This window comes from Sminthopsis crassicaudata, chromosome 2 (assembly GCF_048593235.1).
Source record: "Sminthopsis crassicaudata isolate SCR6 chromosome 2, ASM4859323v1, whole genome shotgun sequence".
In the NCBI taxonomy this organism is placed as follows: domain Eukaryota; kingdom Metazoa; phylum Chordata; class Mammalia; order Dasyuromorphia; family Dasyuridae; genus Sminthopsis; species Sminthopsis crassicaudata.
Window position 1 is genome coordinate 336,513,058 of NC_133618.1, and position 24,316 is coordinate 336,537,373.

A 24,316-nucleotide genomic window follows, 5' to 3' on the forward strand; every position below is an offset into this window, starting at 1 on the left:
TCTCTGTGGATTGGAAAAACATCTCTGAAACACCAAGCAAGTGAAAAGGAACAAAGCAAAATTACAGTTTCCTCACTTTAGTACAGGTCAAATCTCTGGTGAAATGACCTCCAAACTTTTTCGATTCTATATCCCATCAATATAAAATGTGAGCACACATCCTTAATATGGATATTTATAATTGATTTAATTTCAATAATTGTGTATTTAATTGTAGAAAATATATCTAAGTAAATAAATATTAGATGAGCTAATTATTAGTTAAGCATAGAAAGCCACCAGTTTATTGAGTAGAGGAATGACATGGTCAGGCCTGTATTCTCAGAAATTTCATTTGAAAATTTGTGTGGAAGATGGATTGGAGGGGAACATTGAGTATGGAGACCATTTAGGAGGCTATTGCAAAAGTTCAATATTAGTGGCCATTAGATTATGTAGATAAAGAGGACAAATAGGAGAAATGTTTATGGAGATACAGATTTGCCAACAGATTGAATATTTGCAATGAAGAATGAAAAGTCAAAAATGACTGAGTTGTGAAATCGGGATTCCAAAGGGCTGATGTTATCCTTGACAGTAATGTGGAAATCCAGAGAAGGGAAAGTTTGGAGGAAAAGGTAATGTAATAAGATGTGATTTGTTGTAACCCATATGTGCCTACTCAAACTGTGCAACATTCATGATGTCTCACCCAAAAGGAAAAAGGAAACAGGATTCTTATTAGTCCAGGATCAAAGACAAACACTTGGATACTTTTTTCAACTATGGGGTAATTTAGGAAGCAGGTCAAGGGAAAAAAATGGCATGGTATGATGGTAAGGAAAGAATTCTCCCAATACTATCTGCATAGATGCAGGTTGTCCAGGTAGCAACATTAACTCCCCTGAGAATCCAATATTTGGCTCAGAAAGGAGATTAAGAACTGGCACAACAGAAGGGGCAGACCAGGAGAAAACTAGAAGGATTTAAGTGTGACGGAGTTAGATTGGATTCTCATAGCTGGCTCTTGGTAGAGGTGAAATATGACTTCTCCCCATCCTCCAGCTGGTTGATCACATACCCCTTTGGGTCAGGCAGCAACCCCACCTCCCACCTTTGGAGCTCATTACTCTAGTATGTCAGCAAGGGAAGTGATGGTTCTAACCATGTAATGTTGAGAGCTAGAACTCATATGGCTTCACTCTCTGTCACTGGACAGAAGAGAAACTGGAGGTAAAAGATTATCAGAAATTTAAGAAACACAATTTATGTACACAAGAACAAAACCAGTACCACTGCCAAAGTTTCTTGAAAAAAAACCTGGGGGTTTATTGATTTCTAAACTGCAAACAGTCGTTACAAAAAGATTTTTCTTTAAATAAACTCACACAAAGGAAAAAGAAATAGAAAGCATCGGTAGTGAACAGTAACAGGAAAAAAGTAATTACATTCATCTTTGTGTATGTATGTATGTGTGTTTGAGTTCTGTTTACATTAATATGGGAAAACTCCAGACCTGGAATACTGAACCACAAATCTGTGCTCAGAATGTCTTGAGTAGCACGTGGGAAGTGCGAGGGTTTCATTTGTTGCTTTTCCCTTTTAGAAGCTATACAAAAAAAAAAAAAAATTGTTTTCCTTCTTTACTGTTTTATTTTTTTACCACAACTTTTACATACATTCTAAGTCCTAGCTGTGTAAGGTCTAGAAAGAAAGAAACTCAATTTGCAGTCCAACACAAGGGGGGAATTTCTAAAATAAATAATCCAACAGTTTTTTGCATTTTTTTAAATTAATTTTTCATTTTTTTTAAAATAAAATAACCAAAAGGTGTAAAGTTACAAAAAAATGTCATTGTAGTATAATATATTAAACTGTGGAAAAAAAAGGAAAAAAAAAAGACACTTCACAATCTTAAGATTAATATGGAAGAATCATAATTTAAACATAAAAGAATATATTCTATGGATTTGTCATCCCGATAAATATGAACAAAATTAACAAAAAAAAGCATAGTTTGGCAATAAATACGTTTTTTTGATAAGTTAAATAAGCTTTTTTTTATATTGTGTGCAGTGACAAGCAAAATTTTTGCTCTCCAATTTCTGAAAGTTATACAGTTAAAAACCCAGAAAAAAAAGCATGGCGTGAGTGCTATAACAATAGTCCTAACGTACTTAATGTACTCTAGAGCAAAAACCATTATAGCTACTTCTACTGGAAATTGTTTTACACAGAAATTGTATATGGAATGAATACCATTCACCACTCACCCCTTATACTTTCTCCTTTTTTTTTTCTTTTTATAGATGTCACATATATACTGGGGAACTTTTTAGCACCAAAATCAAAAGTCTTTCATGTCCACCTAGCATTCCCTTCCTCCCTCCCCACTAAAAAAAAATAAAATTAAAAAAAAATTTTTAAATCGTTAAAGTCCCACTTATATCACAAATCTTTGTCCATTCTCAGCCTTCCTTCCTGCTGACCTGCAGAGACCCAGGCAAGATTAGTCAACAAGGGAGTAGTAGGATAGGAGGGGGAAAGGGTTCAAATGCTGCCAGCTTTCTACATGCAGCAGGCCTGGGGGAATTTTACCAGGGAAAAGAAGGGAAGGGAAGGGAAGGGAAGGGGGGGAGAAGTTGAGATAAGAAGGGGAACTGAAGTAGAGGTCCAGTTTTTCCTGGCCAGTGGAGGGAGCTGCTGATTCCAATAATTTTTTTCCGCTCCCCAAAGCCTCCCTCTCTTGTCCTACCCCTCCCTTCCCCCTTTACATCTGAAGGGCAGAGTCACGAAGGCCCACTGGTGCCCTCTGCAGCTAGAGAGGTAATGTAGTCACAGTGGAAAAAGTTAGGTTTAAAGGCACTAAGTTGTTTTTGTAAACTGTTACTGCTTTTTGCTTTTGTGATTTGGCACTTAAGGCTTAAGCCAGAGAGAAAGGCAACTACCAACAATTGGGACTTTTGTCTTTTATGTAAAGTGGGGTAGAAAATTGATGAGGAATTGGGGGAAGGGGGTAGAAGGGAGGAGGTTCAAGCTAGAGAAGGCTACAGACAAATGGACTTGTCGTTATGTTAGGTGGGACAAAAAAGGGGCAAGGAGTGGGGGTATTCCAAGGCTAGGGGAGAGGGGTTGAGCTTAACCTTGTTAATGTAGAAAGGTTGTAGGAAAATTGATGAGGGTAGAAGAATTTGGAGAAGGAGAGGGGGTTGAGGGGAAAATAGGAAGGGGGAAACCCTCTGGTTAGTCATCTGAGATGGAGAGTCTGCTGAAGATGGGAAGGCGCCTTGAGTTGTCCAAGATAGGGGAGTCTGAACCACTGTGGCTACTGCTGGAACTGCTCAGGTAGCCCTCCTGGTCCGAGAGCGAGTCCTGAGGGCTGGGGGGAGAGTCAAACATGTGGGGGGATTCTGACATGGGCCGGAAGAGGAAGGTGGTTGGAGAGCCACCCCCGGGGACCCCCATGCTGGGGGCAAAAAGGCTGGCCAGCTCCTGGCTGGAATAGGCAAAGGGGTTGTTGGCGCCGTCGGGCAGGGTGGGCGAGCCCAGGAGGTCATCAGCGCTCAGGATGGGAGGTGGGGTGATGGAGGTGGGGCTGTCCAGCAGCCCCGTGGTAGCAGCTGTGGCGGCACTGGGGAAGCCAGAGAAACTGAAGCTGTGGTGGAGGCGGGGGCGGTCAGCAGAGGGGTCCCTGCCCCCTGCCAAGGCCCTGCGCTCCTCAGCATTGTGGATGAAGTGGCAGCGGGGGCCGTAGGGGCAGAAGCCAATGGTGTGGAAGGTACGGCACAGCTCTGTTTTATACTTGGGGTGACGGGTGAGGCTTCTTAGCTCATGGATGCCATGGGCAAACTGGCACTTGTCTCCATACTTGCAGGCGCCATTCTCCTCGAAGGGGCGGCATAGCTCTGTCTTGTAGCGGCTGGAGTTGACCTGGCCTCCACCGGGCTGCTTCTGAGGAGGCAGGAGCCGCTCGCCCCCCTCTGAAAAGGAGCGGTCCCTGAAGCGGCTGTCCCTGGAACTGAGGGCCTGGGACGGCTCCCCTGCTTTCAGGCTGCTTAGGAGCTGGTTCTGGTGGAACTTGGAGCTGGGCAAGGTGACCGAGTGCCTCCGGGGAAAGCCCCCACCTGCTGGGGTGCCCACTGCCTTCCTGTCCAGCAGGCAGCCCCCTGGGCTGGAGGGGCTGTAGTTGAGCATCTTGTTATTCTGTATGAGAGAAGAGGGAGAAGAGAGGGAGGGAGAAAAGGGAGAAGAAATGAGATGACAGAGGGAGGCAACAGCTATCTACCAAAAGCATAGAATACCCCAACTTCCCAGCAAGCTGCGGCCCCAACCTCCCTCCCCTTTGCTTCCCCCTTCTTACTCAGCTACCCAAATGATGCCCTCTCAGCCGTTCCTTCTAAATCTCTCATTGTGCTCAAATGCACTTCTCATCATAGCTCAGTCCGAGGTTCTATACAGTCCTCACCTCAGGCCCCAAGCCTCAATCACTCAACAAGTATTTACTAAGTGCTGGAGGCTTAAGTACAAAGAATGAAACAATCCCACTGAAAAAAAATATCATTTTGTCATATTCTCTCTCCCCCCCACACACATACACACAAAACTCTAGCCATGTTTCCCTGCCACACCCACTGCCTCTAAAGCAGCACCCCAAAAATGCCTCCCTGTTTCATCAAAATGGAACCTCTCTGGCAGCCCAGATGTGTATGAAGCTTTCCCAAAGGAATCCAGACTTGGAGGGCCCCGAAAAAGCCTTAGGAGTACCAACCATCTGGTTCCCCTTTGCCCTGCCACCAGTCCCTACGCCCTCTGGTACTGCTTGATAGAGTGCTCTCTCTCTTTCTCTCCCCCCTATAACTTGGCCAAACAGATCCTTCGATTTCTCCCCTTGCAAGTATCTTCCCTCCAAGTCAGTCCTCTTAGAGTTCATTAAGTCTCCCAGGGTAGCAAAATGCTCAGGGATACAGAAGGGGGTGGGGCGGTGGGGGGAGGGTATCCAGGGAAATAAACTCATTGATAATCTGTAGACACATGCTCTTGGTCTTGAATATATTCCATCATAGTTCTACATCACCACCCCTTCCTCTGCCCACCCCCAACCCTGTGAGGATTCCATTGCAATTAGTCTTTTGGCTGCATGCAAAAACAGGGCAGGATAAGGGCACCAGTGTTTAATCTTTAGAGGAAAGCTGCAGATGGGAAGGAAAAAAAGGCAAAAAAGGAAGCCTCAATCTCAAATCTCACCCCACCTCCCACCCACTCCCATCCCCATCCTTCCCTCCACTGGGAGGGGGAATCACAGACAATTCTGCCCCGAAGACCCACTCCCCTCCAGGCACACCTGTTGAAAAATATACCCTGAGTTTGGAAGAGCAATTGGGCTCTCACTGCCCAAATCCAACGTTTGCTCCTGTACCACCGATCCAGCCAAACCGATTACAGCTTCAGAGCTGAGAGCTGGGTTCCCAACAATGGGGCTCATTTAGAAAGGGAGGGGGAGGGGAAAGGGGGGGGGAGAGACAATCACATCAAAGAAGGATTGAGGAGAAAAGTTCCCAGGTGGCTAAAAACAATACCGGTGAAGAGGGAGAGAGGCAAGAAAGGCAGAAAACCTATTTTGTGTGTGTGTGTTCAACTCCTAGTCCTTTCTTGCACCTCAAGCTCTAGCCGTGGGAGCAGCAACCAACAGCAAGAGCAAATTGGGAGAAGTTACAGCAAACAAGACCAGACGTGTTTAAAATGTAGTCAAAACACTTTAGCAATTAAAAGTGGCTGAGCAACTTCACCCTTTCAAATGGGGGGGGGGGACTCACAGAAAACTTGAAATATATCAGCCAGTTGCTAACACACTGCTTTCCCACAGTGTTCCCAACTTCAAACGTCCTGCTAGCACTCTGTAAAACCACCCTCACTTCTTGCAACTACATGTCTGAAGTTTCACCAAGTCAAGTTTTCGAAGAATCAATATCCACTTCTTAAAAGATATACACATGGGTCGCAATGAGCCAGCAACTTGTGAAATCTGCGGGTCGGATACAATTGGTTCGAAAATAGCTCCCAATCCCTAAAAGTCACTGTAGCCCCGGTCCCATTCCTGCCTCCCGTAAAGTGCTAGATTTACCCAAATAAAAAGTGTGCAGGAAAAGTCTTGTCGTCTCCTAGCAAGAACCGCGGAGGCTTTCAGCCTGGACTTAAGCTAACACGAACACAAACTCCTCTGCAAATGCATTTTGCAATATCCTTTCTGACCCGATCTTAACCATCTTTCCCACCACCCCAAACTCTCTCGATGCCCCCCTCCCAAGAAGATCAGACTCTCCTTGGCGAAAGCAATCAAAATGGAATCAATACTCAAAAGTTTAAGACAAAATTGAAAAGAAGGTAAGCCTACGGTTGACAAGAATTTCAAATACGAGAAAAGATTCTTTGGGGGGAAAGGGGAGAATTGGGTCTGGGGGAAAACGGAGCCGCGTAAGTAAGTGTACTTTGAACTTCTTGTGAAACGAATGCAGAATTATTTTCTCCAAAAAAGTTTTTCTCTTTGAGCATCTACAGAGAAAAGTTACCCGACAACTGCAGCTTCCCCCTTCCTCTCCCATAGGACTGTTTAAAAAAAATAGTAATCCCATTCTAATTTTTCCTCAACATTTTTTTTAACAAACAAAAAGGCAAGATCTTCCAGTTGAAAGTAGAGGGCGAAGGGTAATAAATGGGACAGAAAAAATCTTGTCTACCATTCCCTCCTCCCACTTTCTAGGAGCTAAAGGTTTTGTTTTTAAACAAAAGTTTAAATTGAAAAAAACAAAAAACAAAAACTTTTTGACCCGGTTTACCTTGCATAAAACTTCGCTCAAGTCGAAGATGGTTGCAGACACCAGAGCTGTGGTCATCTTCGAAGTTCAAATGGGGGGGAGGGGGTAAAATATATATATATAATTTCTAAAAAAGAATCACAGTGTTGGTAAGGCACAGCCTCCAGTTTCTCTGGGTTCTGGAGTTCTCACTCCCAGTTCCAACCACCCCCTCGGCTTTCAGACTCTCCCAGGCTGCTGAGCTTTTAAGGCCCAATTTATAAAGTTTCAAGACTTGCTAGCTGGAGGAGGAGCTTTAAACTCATTTAAATGAGGAAGAGGAGGAAAAAAAAAGTTGATTGACAACGAGGTTGAATCAGCCATGCGGTCAAACACAGGGGAAAGAGAGGGAAAAAAAAAAACTTTCAAAAGAAAGAATGGGGAGGGGAAAAAAGGAAAGAAAAAAAAAAACCACACTTAAGCCGTACAACTTTTTTTTAAGAGGAAAAGTTTAGAGTTCACTCCCATTGCCGCATGTGCGTTTTAAACGCACCTTGAGTTTAAAGGGGGGGGGGGGGGGAAGAAGGGGGAGGATGGAGAAATGGACAAGTTTTTTTTTCTTTTGTCAGCCTCTGAATGTGATCCGTGACATCACATTTATTCCACCCACTTTTTTTTCCTTCTTTTCTGGAAGGCAGTATCAACTTTCTCTTTTGCTGAGATCTGAATCGGGTCTCTGCTTGCAGGTTTTACACTAAAAAATTTCTTTTTTGTTTGTTTTGTTTTGCTTTAATTAGGTCTTATTTGAAAACCTAAGAAGTGCTCGCTGTCTCCATTTTGCTCCTTTCTTTCCTCTTTCCTTTCTTCCTTCTTCCTTTTTGGTAAAAGTGGAGAGAGGACTTTTAAAGTCTTCCAGAGCTTTTTAAATCTTAGAAGCAGGGAGAGGGGAAAGAGCTACAGGAACCCAGGAAAGTTTTTAATTAGATCTCATTTTAAAACCTAAAAAGTTTGCTCTCCCCTTTCCCCTCCCTTGTCCTTCCCTTTTTGGCTTTTTTAAAAAGTATTTTTAAAGTTTGGACGCCTTCAAGAGCTGCTTAGAGGCAGCGCCTTGGGGTGCATGAAGTGCATGCGGGGTAGAGGGGGTTGGGATGGATAGGAACACAGGCAAGGGTTTTTTTTTTTTTTTTTTCCGCCTCTTGAGGATTACTGTGCGGCCGCTGGGGCCCGGGGCGGATGGCAGGCTTCTGGTCCGCATGCCTCTGCACTCCAGCCGCCAGGTTTTATGGGATCCCTCGCTCTCTCTTGGGAAGTTTGCAAGAAAAACGACCACCCCTCTAGATCTTTTGCCTCCAGTAACTACATTTTTTTTTCTTCTTTCTACTTCTCTCTTTTAACGGACAGAGTAATTTCACTTTCTCCTCCTTCTAGAAAAGACAATCTAAACCCTTCACTAAGCCCTACCTAGCAGACTCCCCAAACTTCCACAGCAGTCCATTACAACCTCTCCCTCCTTTCCCCTGGGTCTCCCTCCCCCTGGGTCTCCCTCCCCCCCTCTCCAACCTGAAGATAAATTGTTCTCTTTAAAACCGAGTTTGGAAAGGAGGGAGAGAGCATTCGTTCCCTCACCCATAGCTCTGGCGATGCCCTCCCACCCCCAGCCACTCAGCCCAACAACAGATGGCTTTTCGGTCCCTCAGAGGTTCGATTTCACTCGGGGTGTTTTCTCCTTACTCTGTTTTGGCGGGACGGGAGAGCACGGGGCTCTCAGGCCGAAACTTGTTCTTTTTAAAGATTAAAAAAAAAAAAAAAAAAAAAAAAAACACCGGCCGCAACGTTTTAACCCTCAGGGTTAGCCTGGCACACAGTAGGCACTTGCCAGTTAACCGAGTGACGGTTCGTTTTGCTTCCCCCGCCCTGGCAAGTTTTGGAGTGGAAGATAAAGAGCGAAACAACCGTCTCTGGGGTGTTTTTCTTCTCCGTTTCCACAAGCCCTTTGCCATCTTGTTACAGTCAAGCCCTTCAACCCGAATCAGAAGTTTATTCCACAACACTTCTCACTGCTCAATCTTATTATGAAACCCGGCGGGTGTTTGTGTGTGCCTAAGTGCATTTTCCATTGCGGTGGAATTAGGTCACCCCATTATAAGCACGTTTTCCGTAAGAAAGGCAGAACAGAACCCGTCTTTTCTCTCCTTTAAAGCACAAAGAGGTTCCCTATTTTATTTTAAAAATACCAACAACCCTAGCAAATGCTAAGTGGCTAAAAATTAAGCTTCAGAAGTAAAATTCTCTCCAACTTTAAAGCGTTTAAAGTAATGTAAGCTGGAAACCGATGTAGTCATTTTCCCTCTTTGGACAAACTTCATGTGTCTATACTTTGACTTGAATAATTTTTTTTTTTTTAACACAACTGGCTTCTCCACCACCCCCCCACCTATCCCCCACCCAGAACAACTGCCTCCTGTTGATTCATTCCCTTACTCCCCTTTTTCAAATTTTTACTTCAATTTGGCAAGCTCTAGAAAGGGAAATAACTCACATCCACATTAATTTAAATCATTAAGATTAGTTTTGTTTTTTTTAAGGCTTTTATTTAAAGTATGCTTTCCCCCGATTCGAAGGGGGAGGGGAGTTTCTAAATTCCGGGGATAAGAATAAGTTTTTATTTCATAAAGTTACTTGGTGATGAAGTAATGAGTTCCAGATTTCAATACACAAAGTGGGTTGCATATTAAGACCACGAGGTCTGTATGACTCCTGAAGAGAGGCTATTTCGGACGGAACCCATCCTGGTTCAGCCCTCCTCCCCTTGCTGAACCACACGTCCTTAACTCCGCAGGACCAGCCCTCACCTCCAGTGGGATGTAGGACACAGCTGATGGAGACGGGAAATGAGGAAGGAGGAGGGGAGCCAAGGGAGGGGGAAGCAAAGCAGGGGGGGGAGGGGGAGAAGGGAGGACAGCGAGTTAAGAATCCGAGGGTGGGGTGAGGAGGGAAAAGGGTAAGAGGGCTGGAGAGAAGAGAAAATGATGAAAATAGGAGAAGCGAGAAGAGAGCACATTCAAAACAAATGGCCCCTGTTCCCACTTCCTCTTCCATGCATTTCAACCCTCAGGAACTGGGCTTTAAAATTCGCCTCTTGGCTGCTGCCACATTTTCCTCTTCTGGTTCACAAAACCAGCCAAAATAACCAAACGAAAAGACGCCCACAGACTCTATCCAATCCAAAAAAAAATTTTTTCAAAAAAAAAATTTTTTTTAAACCCTATTCTTCGAATTTCTTTAAACTTTCTAAATAGGAGTGGCGTATCCAGCCCTCCCCCCATTTTCTTCTCCCTCCTCCCTTCAACTCAAGGATCCCCCTCCTTCGCCTCTTCCCCCAGCCTTCCCCCCACCCCCACCCTAGCCCTGAGCAGCAGCCGGGGCCGAAAGCAGCCCCCAGCATGTGGCTCTCTGCAGTTGTTTACTGGCTAGGCAGACCGGGTTTGTTCCCAGCTCTGGGAGCTACTCTCTATAATTAAATCCTCTTTAATTGTTGGGTTGGAAACGTCATTTCAGGGACTTTCCAAGGGTTACAGAGTCCAGGAGGGAAGTACACTCGTGTTAACCATTTGCTAACTTGGTCCTCCCGGCCCCTACAGCTGCATTCGGGCTCACACGGGCAGCAGAGTGCCAGCAGGGACTGTCCATAGGTAAGGCGCGGAGGCCAGGGGAGGGAGTTGAGGAGGAGATAAGACTGCGGGAAGCAGGGCTGAAATGTAACAGCAGCTAAGTCCAGATTCGGGAGTTCAGCTGCTCTAGGTCACACCAGCCCCTCCCCTACCTCCATCCACTCTAAAGTGTTCTGCGTGGTTGGGATTGAGTTTTGGGTTTGTTTTTTTTTTTAACTCTTTCCTTTCTTCTTGCGCCCAGAGTCTGGGCAATCACTCCTTCCCTTGCACTGCAGTTTTTGGCCGGGAGGTGTCCTGCCTAGCAAGGAATAACTCAGATTAAGGGGCCTGACCGTTAGGGAATTTTTAAAAAATCATCCCTCAGCCCTAAAAACTGGTCTTTGTTCGTGAGTATCAAATTATTTTTTAGTTTGGGCTTGTTCGGTTTGTTTTTATATGGATCTCCTTGGTGCAAAGAAGTTAGTAATGGCTTTTTTTTTTTTTTTTTTTTTTTTAAGTAGCAGAATTACTCACTTGCATAAATGGGGTCAGGGACCTCAGGGGAAGCGGATTGTTCCTGCAGAGAGAAGCTGAGAGCTGCCAGGCCTCGGCTATGTAGTCTGTAGTGGAAGCTGGAAGCATGTGATCAAGTTGATGGCTGTATTTAAGGGTGAGGCAAGTCAGTGTACCAGCCAGCGAGGATGACCTGCACTGCCTTCTGTCTTCCTCACCTTGGTTTTCCAGGCTTCTCAAGTGTCCACCCACAGAAACATCTCTGTCTGGCAACAGCAGCGACGTATCTAACTAAAAATATATATGTAAAAGGCAAAACTGTCAAAGCATTGTGAACATTCCAGATTAATCAATACAGAAAAGCTTGGGGGACCCAGGAGAAGGAATTCATAGATAATTTCAAAGAATGACAAAGTTGAATAAGGTCCTTAAGGAAACCTCTCAATTTGTTAGATGAGGTTAAGTGATTTGTGAGTGGTCCTAAGACTTAGTCAGTGATACAGTCCAAACAGATATTGGTGGAATGATTACCCAACTTGAAATCAGAGAACTAATTTCCAATCATGCCTTTCCCACTCACCAGATATATGATCTTGAACAACTCACTTAGCCTTCCTCTGAGACTCAAGTTCTTCACTGATCAAACCAGGTGCTTAGAGCAGTTCTTTTCCAGCTGTAAATCTGTGGCTCTGTGTTGCACCTCAATTTACAAAAGAGCTCTTCAGTATAGACTTCCATTAAAATCAGGCCTTCTTTAGTGCATTGAAAGCAAAAGTCAAATATCTGCAAATGAAGCTGTTTCCTCGAGTTTGTATATTTGGTCAGATGAGGGGCACATAACCATCTCCCAAAGATATATGAAAGATAGCATTCAAACACCTTATCCTGGCTTTTAAAAGTCTGATGTCCAATCATTTCCTGGATAACAGACTTAAAACAGTTTAAAGGTAAGAGTGGTTCCAGAGAATTAATTGAATTCAAACCTTGGGATATTCTTGATAGTCTTCAACACTGACCTAGAACTGATCTAGAATTGACTGTCTGCATGATGTTATTTGGTGAATGTGAATTTTGAATCACAAAACACTGAAAAAGAAACTGCATCATTGGTGAATAATGGAAGGTAAATATCTTCAAAGCACACAATTCTTATAAGATCCCAGGATGCACTAACAGCTCACTTCCTAGCCCCAGTAGGTTGGGTCTTCAGAGTGTTACTTCTCTCAGAGTTTTGGGGGGTGATTGTGACTCAAAGAGCCTCCACTCAATATGCCCACCTCAAATTATCAGCTAGCCAAATTTTTATTTAGCTTTTAGATAGAAAAGGGTATTTATTAACATAGTATTGTAAGAGTGATTGGTACAAAAACATTTTCCTCACATAACTGCAACAAACCATCCCACAACAAAAATTCATACAGGGGAAAGCAGGATCCAGCCTAGAAGGCACATTTGGCAAAGGAGTCATTCACAGGTTTGTGATTTATTCCTAGTGGGAGCCAGCTGAAAGTTCACCTTCTCAGTATGACAATTGTTCTTATGTATCTCTGAGCTCCTAATGCAGAAACTGCCTTCAGCCACCAGTAGGAATATTACTGCAAAAACCACATGGGAAATACAAACCAAGGTTCACAGGGTCATCCCCTAGTCAAAGAGAAAGCATCTCTCCCTGACATAGATGCCCTCTCATTGTAGGTGTATCTAATTCTTTTAATCAATCCTAATACATCTTCAGTGTTTTATCAGATTTTGTCCAAAGGCTAGAAGCATTTCATTCATTCCAAATTTAATTATGATTTATCATATTACATATATATATATGTATATATATTAATCTACTTCCAACTTCTATATCTTTTAATGCATATAATTGCTTGCATGTTATTTCCCTCACTAGGCTGTAAACTCTGTGAAATCAAGGACTAGATTTTATTAGTGGGTTGTTTGTTTTGTTTTTTACTTTTCCTTGTTTTTCCAGTACTTAGCGTGCCTGAAACATAGTGAGTGATTAATAAATAATCTTAATTTTATTTAAAATCTTACTTGCACCTACTTTACACCTTTAATAATTGGTTCAATAAATATGCCTAGGACCTGTTCACATCTAGTTCATATCTCTGATTGCTTGATTCTGAAACTCAAGAGACATTCTTACCTGTCTCAAGGATCTAGGAAAGAAGTATCAAAATCAGGTCCCACTGTTCCTGAGTATAGCAGAACCAGCTTGAAATATAATTGGGAAATATTTGGCAAATTAAATAAGAATACAATAGAACAAAGATATTAATGATGTGGTTTTCTAAGTGGCAACAGAGATCCTTATGTATAATTTTAGTGGCCTGATTTCTTTCTCTTGGAGTTTGATACCATTGTTATAAAGCAAAGCTCCTTAAAATTGTAGATTGCAACCGCATATGGGGTTCGTAACTGAATTGTGGCAGTTATGATTTATTATTAGTGAATGTTTGAGATATATGTCCATTTTACATACCTATATATTTGGGGTCACATAAGAACTTCTCAGGCAAAAATGGTTCACAGTGGAAAAAGTTTAGGAAACCCTAGTATAGAGTACTTTCTTAGTTCTATCACTTGGGATTGGTTAAATTGTATTTCCCCCCCAAAAAAAATCTGAAACTCTTTTGATTAGATTTTCTAGTCTCTAAGTCTTACCATTCACTCCTCATTAGACAGACTCCATCCCTGACCCAGAATCTAATTTTAAGCCATAGTCCAGCAATCCAAATCTCATTCTCAGGTGCCAACTTCTTAACCTGCTCTTTACTTTTTGGAATCCTTTGCCTCTTATAGATAGCAGTGATGAAAACACCACCTGTGCCCCTAAGATCTTCAGTTTCTTGCCCAAATTTTGTTCTCACACAATTCATCAGAAGTAAGTAGTTGTCATCTGTCCCAACAAATCTTGAAAGGCTTCTTGTCACCTCTTGGATAAGTACCTTAGTAGTAAAGCTATGCTTCCTGTTATCTCAGGTTAGCAAATAGCTAACTCAATATCTCTTCAATAGGGAATCACAACCTCTTTTTTTCTCTCTCTGTCTCATTGTTTCCTTGTTATTCTTGAAGGGTGAACTGCTCTTTCTTTCTCAGAACATTCAACTTTTCTGAAACAGCTTCAAATTTGTTTTTGTTTTAATTCAAAGTGCTCACTAGTCATTCTTGCTTTTTGTTTCCTACTTTTCATCTTCAAGTCTCTCTGTTTTTGTTTTTTAAGAAATACTTTAGTAAGAGTAGGAAGATAACAGTTGCAATCCATCCTGGTCCCAGTCCTGGTCTGACTGCTACTGAAATATCATGTTCAGTTTTTAAGTGTCACATTTTAAGAAGGACACATAAAATTATTAGCATCCAGAAATGGCAACTATGTAATCGAAGTACACAGAGTCCTGGAAGTAGAGTCAGAAAGAGTCCTCATCTTCTAAGTACAAATCCAGCTTCTGACACTTAATAGCTGTGTGACTCTGGGCAAGTCACTTAACCTGTTTGCCTAAGTTCCTCATTTGTAAAATGAGTTGGAGAAGGAAATGGCAAACCACTCCAGTGATCTTGCCAAGAAAACTCCAGATACTGTCAGGGAGAAATCATCAGGAGTAAAACTTAACTAATAAAGAAAAGGCTACTAGAATTTTGAAGGGCCTTAAGACCATGCCACTTAAGGATTTTTTTTAATCGGAAAAGAAAAAAGCTATAGAGGAGACAGGGTAACTGTCTTAAAGTAATTGAAAGGATATTATCTAGTTAGAAAAGGGATTAACCTTATTCTGCTTAGCTTAAAGGATAGAACTAGGAGCAAAGGGCAAAAATGGTCAAGAGATGAAGGGAACAAATATTTAGTTAGGGCCTAATGTGTGCCAGATATTTTGCTAAGCATTTTACAAATATCATTTCATTTGATTCTCTAAAAACTCTGAAATGGGTGCTGTTTTTGTTTTGTTTTGGTTGTTTTGTTGTTGTTGTTGTTGTTTTTTCCCCAGTTCAAGAAATTGAGGCAGAAAGAGGTAAAGTGTTTGTCCAGAGTCACAGCAAATGTTTGGAGAATTTGAACTCAGGTCTTCTAAGCCCATTATTCTATTCACTGCACTATTCATCTACAAAGAGACATATGAGATGCAAAGAGGAATGTTACCTTGATATAAAGAGGGCAGGGAAGAACCTAAAAACTTTCCAAATAACTATAGCTATCCAAAAGTAAAAGGCTCTCAGCAGATAGTGGACTCTCCCTCAAGGGAGCAAGCAAAGTCGAGACGATTGATCACTTGCCAGTCATGATGTAAAGGAAATTGCTGTTTTGGTTCAAGTTGGACTAGACAGTATCTGAGATCTCTTCCAAAACTGAGTTTTGGTGCTTCTTTATTTCATCCTTTTGGTGTATAGAGAAGGCAGGAATCATCACTTAAAAAGTATTTTTGTCTCTTAAAAAGAACCTTTTCTTAAGCAAGGTAAGAGGGTACAGTAGGAATTATGAAATGTGGAGAAGGCCATAGCCTGTGATTATTTTACTAATGAAAAAAATAGGCAGAGAGAAGTTAGAATGATATATACTTGTGGATTTACAAAGCTCTTTTCTAACAACAGTCCCATGAAGTTCATATCCGTGCATTTAGCCTTGTTTAGAGATAGAATGTTAAATGACTTTCAAAGTGATCTCAAAGTTTTATATTCAGGCTTCAAGCTCTAGACAGCAATCGTAAACTATCCAAAGTAGATATCTAAATCATAGAATTTTATACCTTAGAGATCAGGTAGTCCAGCCCCCTCATTATATACAGATGAAGAAACTGAAGCTTACGGAGTTGAAAAGACATGCCCATGATCTTGGCACTCTTTTTTATTATACAAGCTGTAACTAGGGTGGGGCAACTGGGGCTTTGCCCTGGAGCATAAAATTTAGATGCTGCTGACAGCACTTACAATTCTTCAGCAACTTAGAAACAGAAATTCTAGCACCTAAGTAGCAAGAGTAATTCATAAAAGTAGAAAGCTACCAGAAGGTGTGCTACGGAGAGTTTCTTTGCTTTATCTTCTTTCCAATGCCCATTCTCTTTAGCAGGGACCTTACAATGATGTCTTGGGGTCTTTGTCTCCCTCTGCTGGCCCAAACTGAAAGCATCTTTTGTGCTGCTTGCCTCGAGTGCAAAAATCCTTGTTCTAGCTCTTCACCTCCCTTATTCCTAAAAGTCTGCCCACATACAGTTCGTACTTCCTGGACAGCCTTCGCTCTTAATGTAATGTAACTCAACAAATACTGATTAAAGATGAGCTACTACATGAGACTGCCTGCTGGGGAGTCCTGCTTTTGCAGTGTAGATTCTGGAGGAAGAAAGGCCACATTAGGCAGAGAGGAACAGGAGAAGTTTTACCTAGGAATTAGCACCTTAGCTGAGCTGAAGAAAGCTAAAGGTTCTCAGAGGTGAAAGTGAGGAGAGAATGCATCTGCACACCGAGCAGAGATGCAGAAATGTTAAGTTCAAAGAAAAGCTTATGATCAAGTATGGCTGGACTGAAGGGGAAATCACAGAAAATAAACTTGGAAAAAGAGCCAGACTTCAGACGACTTTAAACGTTAGACTAAGGGGTTTGTATTTTGTTTTGGATGCAGTCTGCTCTATTGGGAAAGCGGTTGGGAAGAAGAATAACTGTCAAAGCTCTGCCTTAGGAAGATGATTTTGGCAGCTAAGATCATTGAAAAAAGGGGAGAGAAGAAGTGGAAGAATAAGGAGGCTGAGTAGTCTACGTAAGAAACAGTGAGGACCAACACTAGGGTAGAAATTAGAACAGGATGAGTGCTAGAGTCCTAGGACAATTCACATTAGATTTGGCAAAGGGGGAGAGGAAGGGAGGATGGCTCTGTGAATCTGGGGAACGAGAGGTATGGTGGTTCTCCCTGCAAGAACAAGGAAATTTGAGGGAGGGACAAGTTGGGGAAGAGGTGAGAAGTTCCATTTTGGAATTTGAGGTGAAATGTCTAACAAAGTATTTGACAATGCAAAAGTAAAATTCAAGGGATTTGGGCTTGATATGCATTTTTGAATGGTTATTAAAGTCATGGAAACCATTTAGATCAGAAGTGTCAAAGCAATGCTGTTGAATCAGATTAAAATTGGCGTATGTTAAACAAAAATTAATAAAATATAATATTGCATTTTAAAACTAAGTCTGTGCCCCACAGGGATCTTTATGTACAGATTAGTTGTCCTCTCCCCATTGCTGTTTTTATTTAAATTTGATACAACTGGTTTAGATCACCAGAGTATAGAGAAAGAAGATGGCCCAGATAGAAACTTGGGAAACATTCACATTTATAGGAGAGATGATCTATTATGAATTTGCAAAGGAAGAGATCGTTTAGGAAGAAGTCATGCAGGTAAAGAAAATCAGCAATTTGATATCTTTAAAGCCAGAGCAAGAAAGAAGAGAGAAGGGGAGAAATAGGAAAGGTTTAGAGGAGAGTTTCTTGGCCTGGGATCCATGGACAATTTCAGAGTGTCTGTAAACTTAGATGAAAAGAAAAAATTACATCTTTATTTTTTTAACTAACTTAACTGAAATTTAGTATTTCCTTTGATTGTGATTAAAGGCAAACTACTCTGAGAAGGGGTTCCACAGGCTTCATTCACCAGACTGCCAAAAGAGGTCTATAACACAAAAATATTTCAAAACTCCTTGACTAGTATATGGGAGGAGAAACCTGTGGAAGATTATCTATTTGATTCTAAATCAGAACAATCTGTCAGACCATTATTTGGAATCCTAATCATATTTTCCTCATAGACACAATGTTAATTTCTATTTCTATTTCACCCATATTTGTAGGTAGACTAGTTCTTCAGAGTCTTCAGTCAAACCCTTAGAATGTGAAGGAATCCATGACAAGGAAGCTGAAGGTGAGGAATAATTCCCTGTTAGTAAAGAATAAGCCTCCAAAGGCAATAAATTTAATATTTGTGACTTGATCATCCCAGTTTTAACTTAAAGTGGCTCTGGGTGTGATGCTTTATGAGAAATTTGGATACAATCCTTGACCTGAAGTATGGCATTTGGAGTTAGAATACTTGTTTAAGTCTTATTTGCTAAAAAAAAAAAAAAAAAAAAAAAAAAATGACGATCGAGATTTATGTGTGTGTATATGTATGTATACATATATGTGTATATGTTTATGTACAGATTAGTTGTCTGTATATACATATGTGTGTATGTGTATATATACATATAAACCTTGGTTGCCATTATTTTTAAAAGACATACATATATGCTATGTATATACACACATAAATATACATATAAATACATACACATATATACCTACACAAATATACATATTTGTCAAGTTAAGGCTCAGAGTGCTTTACACACCTTGTCTCTTGGACATTTCACATCATTGTAAGGTAGTTACATGAGTATCAAAGATGATGATATTACTAATACACTTGCTAATTTTTTCTTAAATAATAATGAAAACCCCTCATGCACATACATATATGTAAACATACACACACACACACACACACGCTAATTTAAGGCTGGCAGAGTGCTTTACACACCTTGTCTCACTGTTCTCTCACAGTCTCTTTGTAAGGCAGGTACATGAGTACGGAAGGGGTTGACGTTTCTACCAGTCTTGCTCAGGTCTTGATTTTTTTCATTTACTAACATTGAGCCTGTATACCAGTCCCTTATAGATACCTTAAGCCCCAGTTTCCTCTCTAGGAAAATGGGAATCATTCTTGGACTGCTCATCTCAAAGGGTAATGACAGGAAAACACACTCTAAGCAGAATACATAAATTCAAGCTATTATTTTACTTTTACTAAAATGTGGGACTGAATAGCCCGGGTTCAGGTGAACAGGCCTGGGGCAGCTAGACAAAAGAATTCTATTTGTTTGTTAAATTAAAACACACAAATAAATAGGACTAAGTGATTGAAAATCAACTCACTATTCCAGATTGGCTTTTCCACAGGCCACCCAATGCCAAAGAATTCACTTGGGAAGGATGGGCTCTGCAGAGGCAATAATCCTTTTAAATCTGATGCATTCCATTCCCCCAAGGGAATTTATACAAAGTTACAAGCTCCCGAAAAACACGGGCTTTCACGGAAGGGAGCCCCAGGGCTCTGAAATCCTAGTCCCTCAGACGGGTGGGGTTACTCAGCTAAATTTGTTTCAGCCAGTTATAGAAACAGAAAAGGGGGAGGGGGTTGTTGGGGGGGGGGGAGAGGCTTCTTGCTCACCAGCCCCTGGCCCGAAGTATTAATATCTTCAGGGTCAGGGTTTTATTTGGGGTTTGTTGTACCATTTGGGCTCGGGGAGGCAGGCAGGAATGTCCTGCAACTGCATTTCGGAGTTGCGGCTTCCCACCTTTTTCCATCCACGTACCCCAGTGCAGTGTGTGAAAAGTCCAGCCCGTCCCTGGCCTCCATCTCCCCACACACAAGCACCTTCCACGGTGGCTCTGCTTGACTCTGCTCCTACCAAGGAATCTTGCTCTGTGTGGGTGATTTTTTTTTCTTCCTGTTTTCTTCCTCTCTGGCATGGGTGTGTAGGGAAGGAAAAGGAGGCTTTTGTTCAGGCGGGGCAGACCCCTGCACCCCTTCACACACTGTGCGATGGGCTGGACTTTTGTCATCACTTAGTGCCCGTGGCTCCTGCCCCACCCCATTCCCACCCGCTCCCAGCAAACCACCACTTAGACTGAATATTTCACAGGCGACATGTAAAAAGTCATGGGCTTTTTAACCCCATCTCCTTCCTCTTCAGCTTGTGAACAGGCTGAGTCACATCCTTGGGTGCTCCCCACACCTGGCAGATCACTTCCTTCACACAGACTTCCCTTGACTACAAAGAATGGTTGGAATAAAAACACCATTTTGTCTTGTTTGTCTAAAGTCCCATATTTGTAGAGGGCCCAACATGCTTTAGGTTGGTTATGTTAATTAGGATTTCCACAGCTCCTCGACTAAATAACAATGTTATATGAGGTAAATTGAGCCAAAACAAAGGATGAGAAAGGCAGAAAACAATCCACTCCCTCCCAAACTCTTGAAAATTATCTTTTATGATAAGGCAAATAGGAAGAGAAAAAAAACTATTGCTGGAAGTTGACTGATTTAGTTGTGTTGATGGAGTTGGGGGAATAGGAAGAAATACTGAGAAAGAAGAAAGAAGGGAACATGCTCCAAAGAAATTAAAGATTTGACAAATTTGAGGATTTCCTCCCTAGAAAGGAGGAGATGCTCCACTACTCCTTGATACTGCAAGGAAGAAAGCAGGAGAACTAAGGAACATCCAACCTTCTTGCCAGAGTATTGGTCCACTCCTGGGGGAAAGAGGACAAGAAGGGCTGGAGAAAAACAAAGCTGGGGTATGTCTCATGGAGAGTCTGAACTGGATGATGGGTACTTTTTAGGGTAAGTCCACCATCTGGCTTGGTCTGTGGCCAGCTTGGACAATGCTCAACTCTGCCTCACTGAAATACAATTCATGTGAAAGTCAAGACATCACCTGTGATCTCATTGGTCTTCTCTGAAAACGAAGGATAGGGGCAGCTACATGGCCGTAATGGATAGAGCACCAGGCCCAGAGTCAGGAGGACCTGGGCCCAAAATGCAGCCTCAGACACTTCCTAGCAGTGTGACCCAGGACAAGTCACCCAACCCTAATTATTCCACAAAAGAAAAGAAAAAAAAAAGATATTTAAAAGAAAAATAAAGAAAGAAAGAAAATGAAAGATGAACAGCAATAATAGGTTTGTAGAACTAGAACTAGAAGTGATCTTGAAGACCCTCAAGTCCAACTCTCTCATTTTACACATGAGAAAAGCGAAATCTTAGAGACTTAAGTGACTGGCTCAGTTACAGGTAAGTAGAAACTATCTGGAGCAAAATTTGAACCCAAACCCTCCTAACTGCAACTGCAGTATGCATTGTACCCTGGCTATTTCTCTACTGTATGGATAGAAATAACTAAATCTCAGGACCATCTAGGTCAGGTCTTTCCCAGCTCTTCATTTAGGAGGAAGATTCCTCACACAATCAAACTTAGACTCTATACTCTCATGGCTGAGTAAGATGCCACAGGGAACTTCAAATCAGGAAAGCCCGAGTTCAAATTCAGCCTCAGACACTAGCTGTGTAATCCTTGGCAAGTCACTTAATCCCTGCCTGCCTCAGTTTCCTCAGCTATAAAATGGGGAAAATGACAGCATCTGTCTGCCAGAGTTATTGTGACACCACAACAAGACATTGTTTATAAAGTGTACTTTATTAAAGCACCATGTAAATGTTATCTGCTGTTATAATCAGAAAAACCTTTTTGGGGAATAGCAAAGGTGATGATTGTTTACCTCTTTATGTTTTCTTTCATACTAGAGACTTTCCCCCTCATGTATGCTCTTCAAATCTAGAGGGCCTTTGTGGGCCCCCTAACCAGCGTCTACCCTTGTCTGGTCAGAGGCAACCAGATCTGCCTGCAGCTGCTTGGTGAGAAAACAAGCCCTCCCAGAGACCTGGGGAAGCAGCTGGAGAGAGATTCTTGCCAGCTTGGGGGTGTAAATATTTATAAAACGTGGTTCGTGGGAAGACAGGAGGGCAGAATAGGGAATAGGCATATTCATCTTAGTCATAGAATAGTACCCCAGATCCCCGACCCGATTAAATATTCTAGATGGAGTAGATCTCTGGAAAGTGGTAGCCTTTTGGAAAAAGACTACTTTCCCTAGTGTTTGGTTAATAATAATGATCATCATCATAAAGCACTTATATAAATAGTAGTTGTCAGGTTTACAAAGAACTTTTTAAAAATTTTCATTCACAACAACCTTTTGAGGTAGATACTCAAGGTGTTATCTAAATTAGGTAATATAATACCCATTAAACGAACTAGTTTTAGCTCCACTTTGTAGATGAAGCAACTAGAGAAGTACTCATTTTACAAATAATATCCTTATTTTATAGGGTGATGATATTGACTGGTATTATTACACATGAAGAAATTAAGGTGATCCCACAACTAGTTGTATCAGAAAGAAGGTTCCAACTCAGGTCTTTGTAACTCCAAAACTATCACTCCTTTTGATATCTCATTTCCTCAAGTTTCAGGCTGTTACTTGGAAATTTAGACGGAAATATTTGCCTGAGCTTTTTAAGTTCTTTTTGTCTGATACTATGTTAGGCTAAAAGCTTCTTGAAGGCAATAGGAATGTCTCTCATTAATAAAAGCCCTACCATGGTTAATTCAGCACTTAGTGTCCTGCCAGCAGACCATCTTATAGATTTACCAAAGGTCAAGATCTAGCTGCTGAGACTCAAAGTAAAAAATAAAAAATACAGGGATTTCTTTGAATCTCTCAATTGCATGATTAATACGTGTGCTTTTCAAATGCTTCCAAGTCTCTGAGATACACTAAGTATGAAAAACACCTACATCTATCACGAAATTATACCTGGAAGCACCTTTGGAACCAAATCAAACCCTTTACTCTTTTTGATAGAATAGAGCTAGAAAGGTTGACCTCTTATCATTTTCCAGAACCCAAGACCCTATGAGGCTCAATGAAATCATCATATTCTTTATATGATCCTAATAAAATATATAAACTTGGATACACAATGGAAGGGAGTGTTCTAGAATTGAAGGCACATTCCCTAAAGAGTGCTCCAATTCTGCCTCCTGGTACACTAGCATTGACTCAGATCATTCTGGTTATTATCTAGGTTATCATCCTGACTCTGGAGAGGCCATGCTATTACCATTCAGTATACAGAAGAAGAGAGATCAAGAGAGGAGGAAGTCACCCTTCTGGAGTGACCTGGATTTCTGAGAACCTCTGGTTGATTGACTTATTAATTTGCTGCCCTAAGCTCTGCTTGCCGGCTGCCTGCCCATTCCTTGCCAGCACTGCTTTAACGGATGAACATGAATAAAGGCCCATGTGGCTTAAGGAAAGCTTTGGGGGAAAGAACTGAAGCCCAAGATAGACCAATACAGGAAACAGGGTGGGAGAGGAAAGGAGGGAAACTCAAAGTAACAGACAGAAGGAACCATCCAAGAGTCCAGATGCAAAGTGAAGGAGGCCAAAAACAAGGAAAAATGATGCAGTCTGTGTGGGGGGTGGGAGAGAGGGAAGGGGGACAGCAGGGAAAGGTTATAAATATTCTGAAAAGAGAAAAAACTTTAATAAAAAGGGAAAAGGAACCAGGAGAGCAAAGGAGTCAGAAGTGAACTGAAAACAATTCCCTACCAGTCCCTTAAAAAAACTAAAAATAATATAATAAGTATTAGGAACAATCTGATCATATGATTCTGCTTGGAACAGAACAAAGATGAATGAAAGAGTTAAAGCCCTCCACAGGGGAAAAACAGAACTAGCAAAAGCAAGCTTTCCTCCTAATGCTTCCTTTTCATGCAGATTTTATGGACCACCCTTCTCTTCCAATATAGTCCACTATTAGGGGAGGCTGACTATTATTTAAGCAAAATCTACCTTTAAGCCATAGGGAAGGCTGAAGGAGCAGCCTGTCATTCCTGGTATCCTCTAGAAAACAAAGTGGGCATATTGGAACACTTGCCAGGAGAAACTAATAATATGAAATTGCAGAAATTAAAGGTAGGATAACCAATGGTAATATAAACTCTCTGGTATTGACTATAGGACCTATAGAAGAGGACCTAGAAGATCATACAATTCAATCTGACAACTGAGTTCTATTCAAATATTTGTTAAACACTTCTTGTGCTAGGCCTGTAGGAGACGGGACATTTAAATGAGACTTAGTCTTATCTAGGATCTCGATGCCCTCCATGCCCTTACAGAATTTACATATTACGGATATATCATTAACTTTAAAAAATTATATACAAAATAAATAATACATAAAAACAAAATACCACATAAATACATAAGATAACATACAAAAACATACAAAATAATACATACATTAAAATAATAATATAATAATAGCTAATATTTATATAATAATTCAACATATGCCACTATACTAAGCATTTTATAATTATCATTTCATTTGATCTTCATGACAGTCCTGCAAGGCAAGTACTATTATTATCCCCATTTTACAGATGAGGAAATTGAGGAAAACAGAAGTTGTGACTTGCTATGAATCACACAGCTAGTAAATTGTCTCAGACATGGTGCTTTATTACTGCTATACATAAGTCCATTAAAAAAGAAGTGCAAGCAAAGTATTATGTGAAGTCCCTAATCAAGATCTTGCAAAGTGGACAATCAAGGAAACTTTCATGAAGAAGGTAGCATTTGAATTGGCCTTTAAAAGGTGGATAAAAATTCAAGAGATGGGCGGGGTATTTGAGATATAAGGGATAACAGGAGCCAAATTGTAAGGTTCT

At 41.3% G+C, this 24,316-nt stretch overlaps 1 protein-coding gene and 1 long non-coding RNA gene across 5 annotated transcripts in view; one reads left to right on the forward strand and one right to left on the reverse strand.

Annotated features, from left to right (window-relative positions):
- Positions 1-1,283: 1,283 nt before the first annotated feature.
- ZFP36L1 (ZFP36 ring finger protein like 1) overlaps positions 1,284-24,316 on the reverse strand; it is an 87,015-nt gene continuing 63,982 nt past the window's right edge. For 3 of the 4 annotated variants that reach the window (XM_074290467.1, XM_074290466.1, XM_074290468.1), the window contains exons 2-3: positions 10,955-11,224; positions 1,284-4,182 (exon numbers count right to left, since the gene is read on the reverse strand). In XM_074290467.1, coding sequence (XP_074146568.1) covers positions 3,223-4,182; positions 10,955-11,062 — 1,068 coding nt within the window. In that variant the 5' untranslated portion in view covers positions 11,063-11,224 and the 3' untranslated portion in view covers positions 1,284-3,222. Of the gene's footprint in view, positions 4,183-6,812; positions 7,028-10,954; positions 11,225-24,316 lie in introns of those variants that run through there. The other variant, XM_074290469.1, reaches the window with a different exon arrangement.
- On the forward strand, positions 10,394-22,767 carry LOC141556406 (uncharacterized). The gene is made up of 3 exons (XR_012486525.1): positions 10,394-10,462; positions 17,765-17,835; positions 22,663-22,767. It is a non-coding gene; the product is annotated as an uncharacterized LOC141556406 (long non-coding RNA).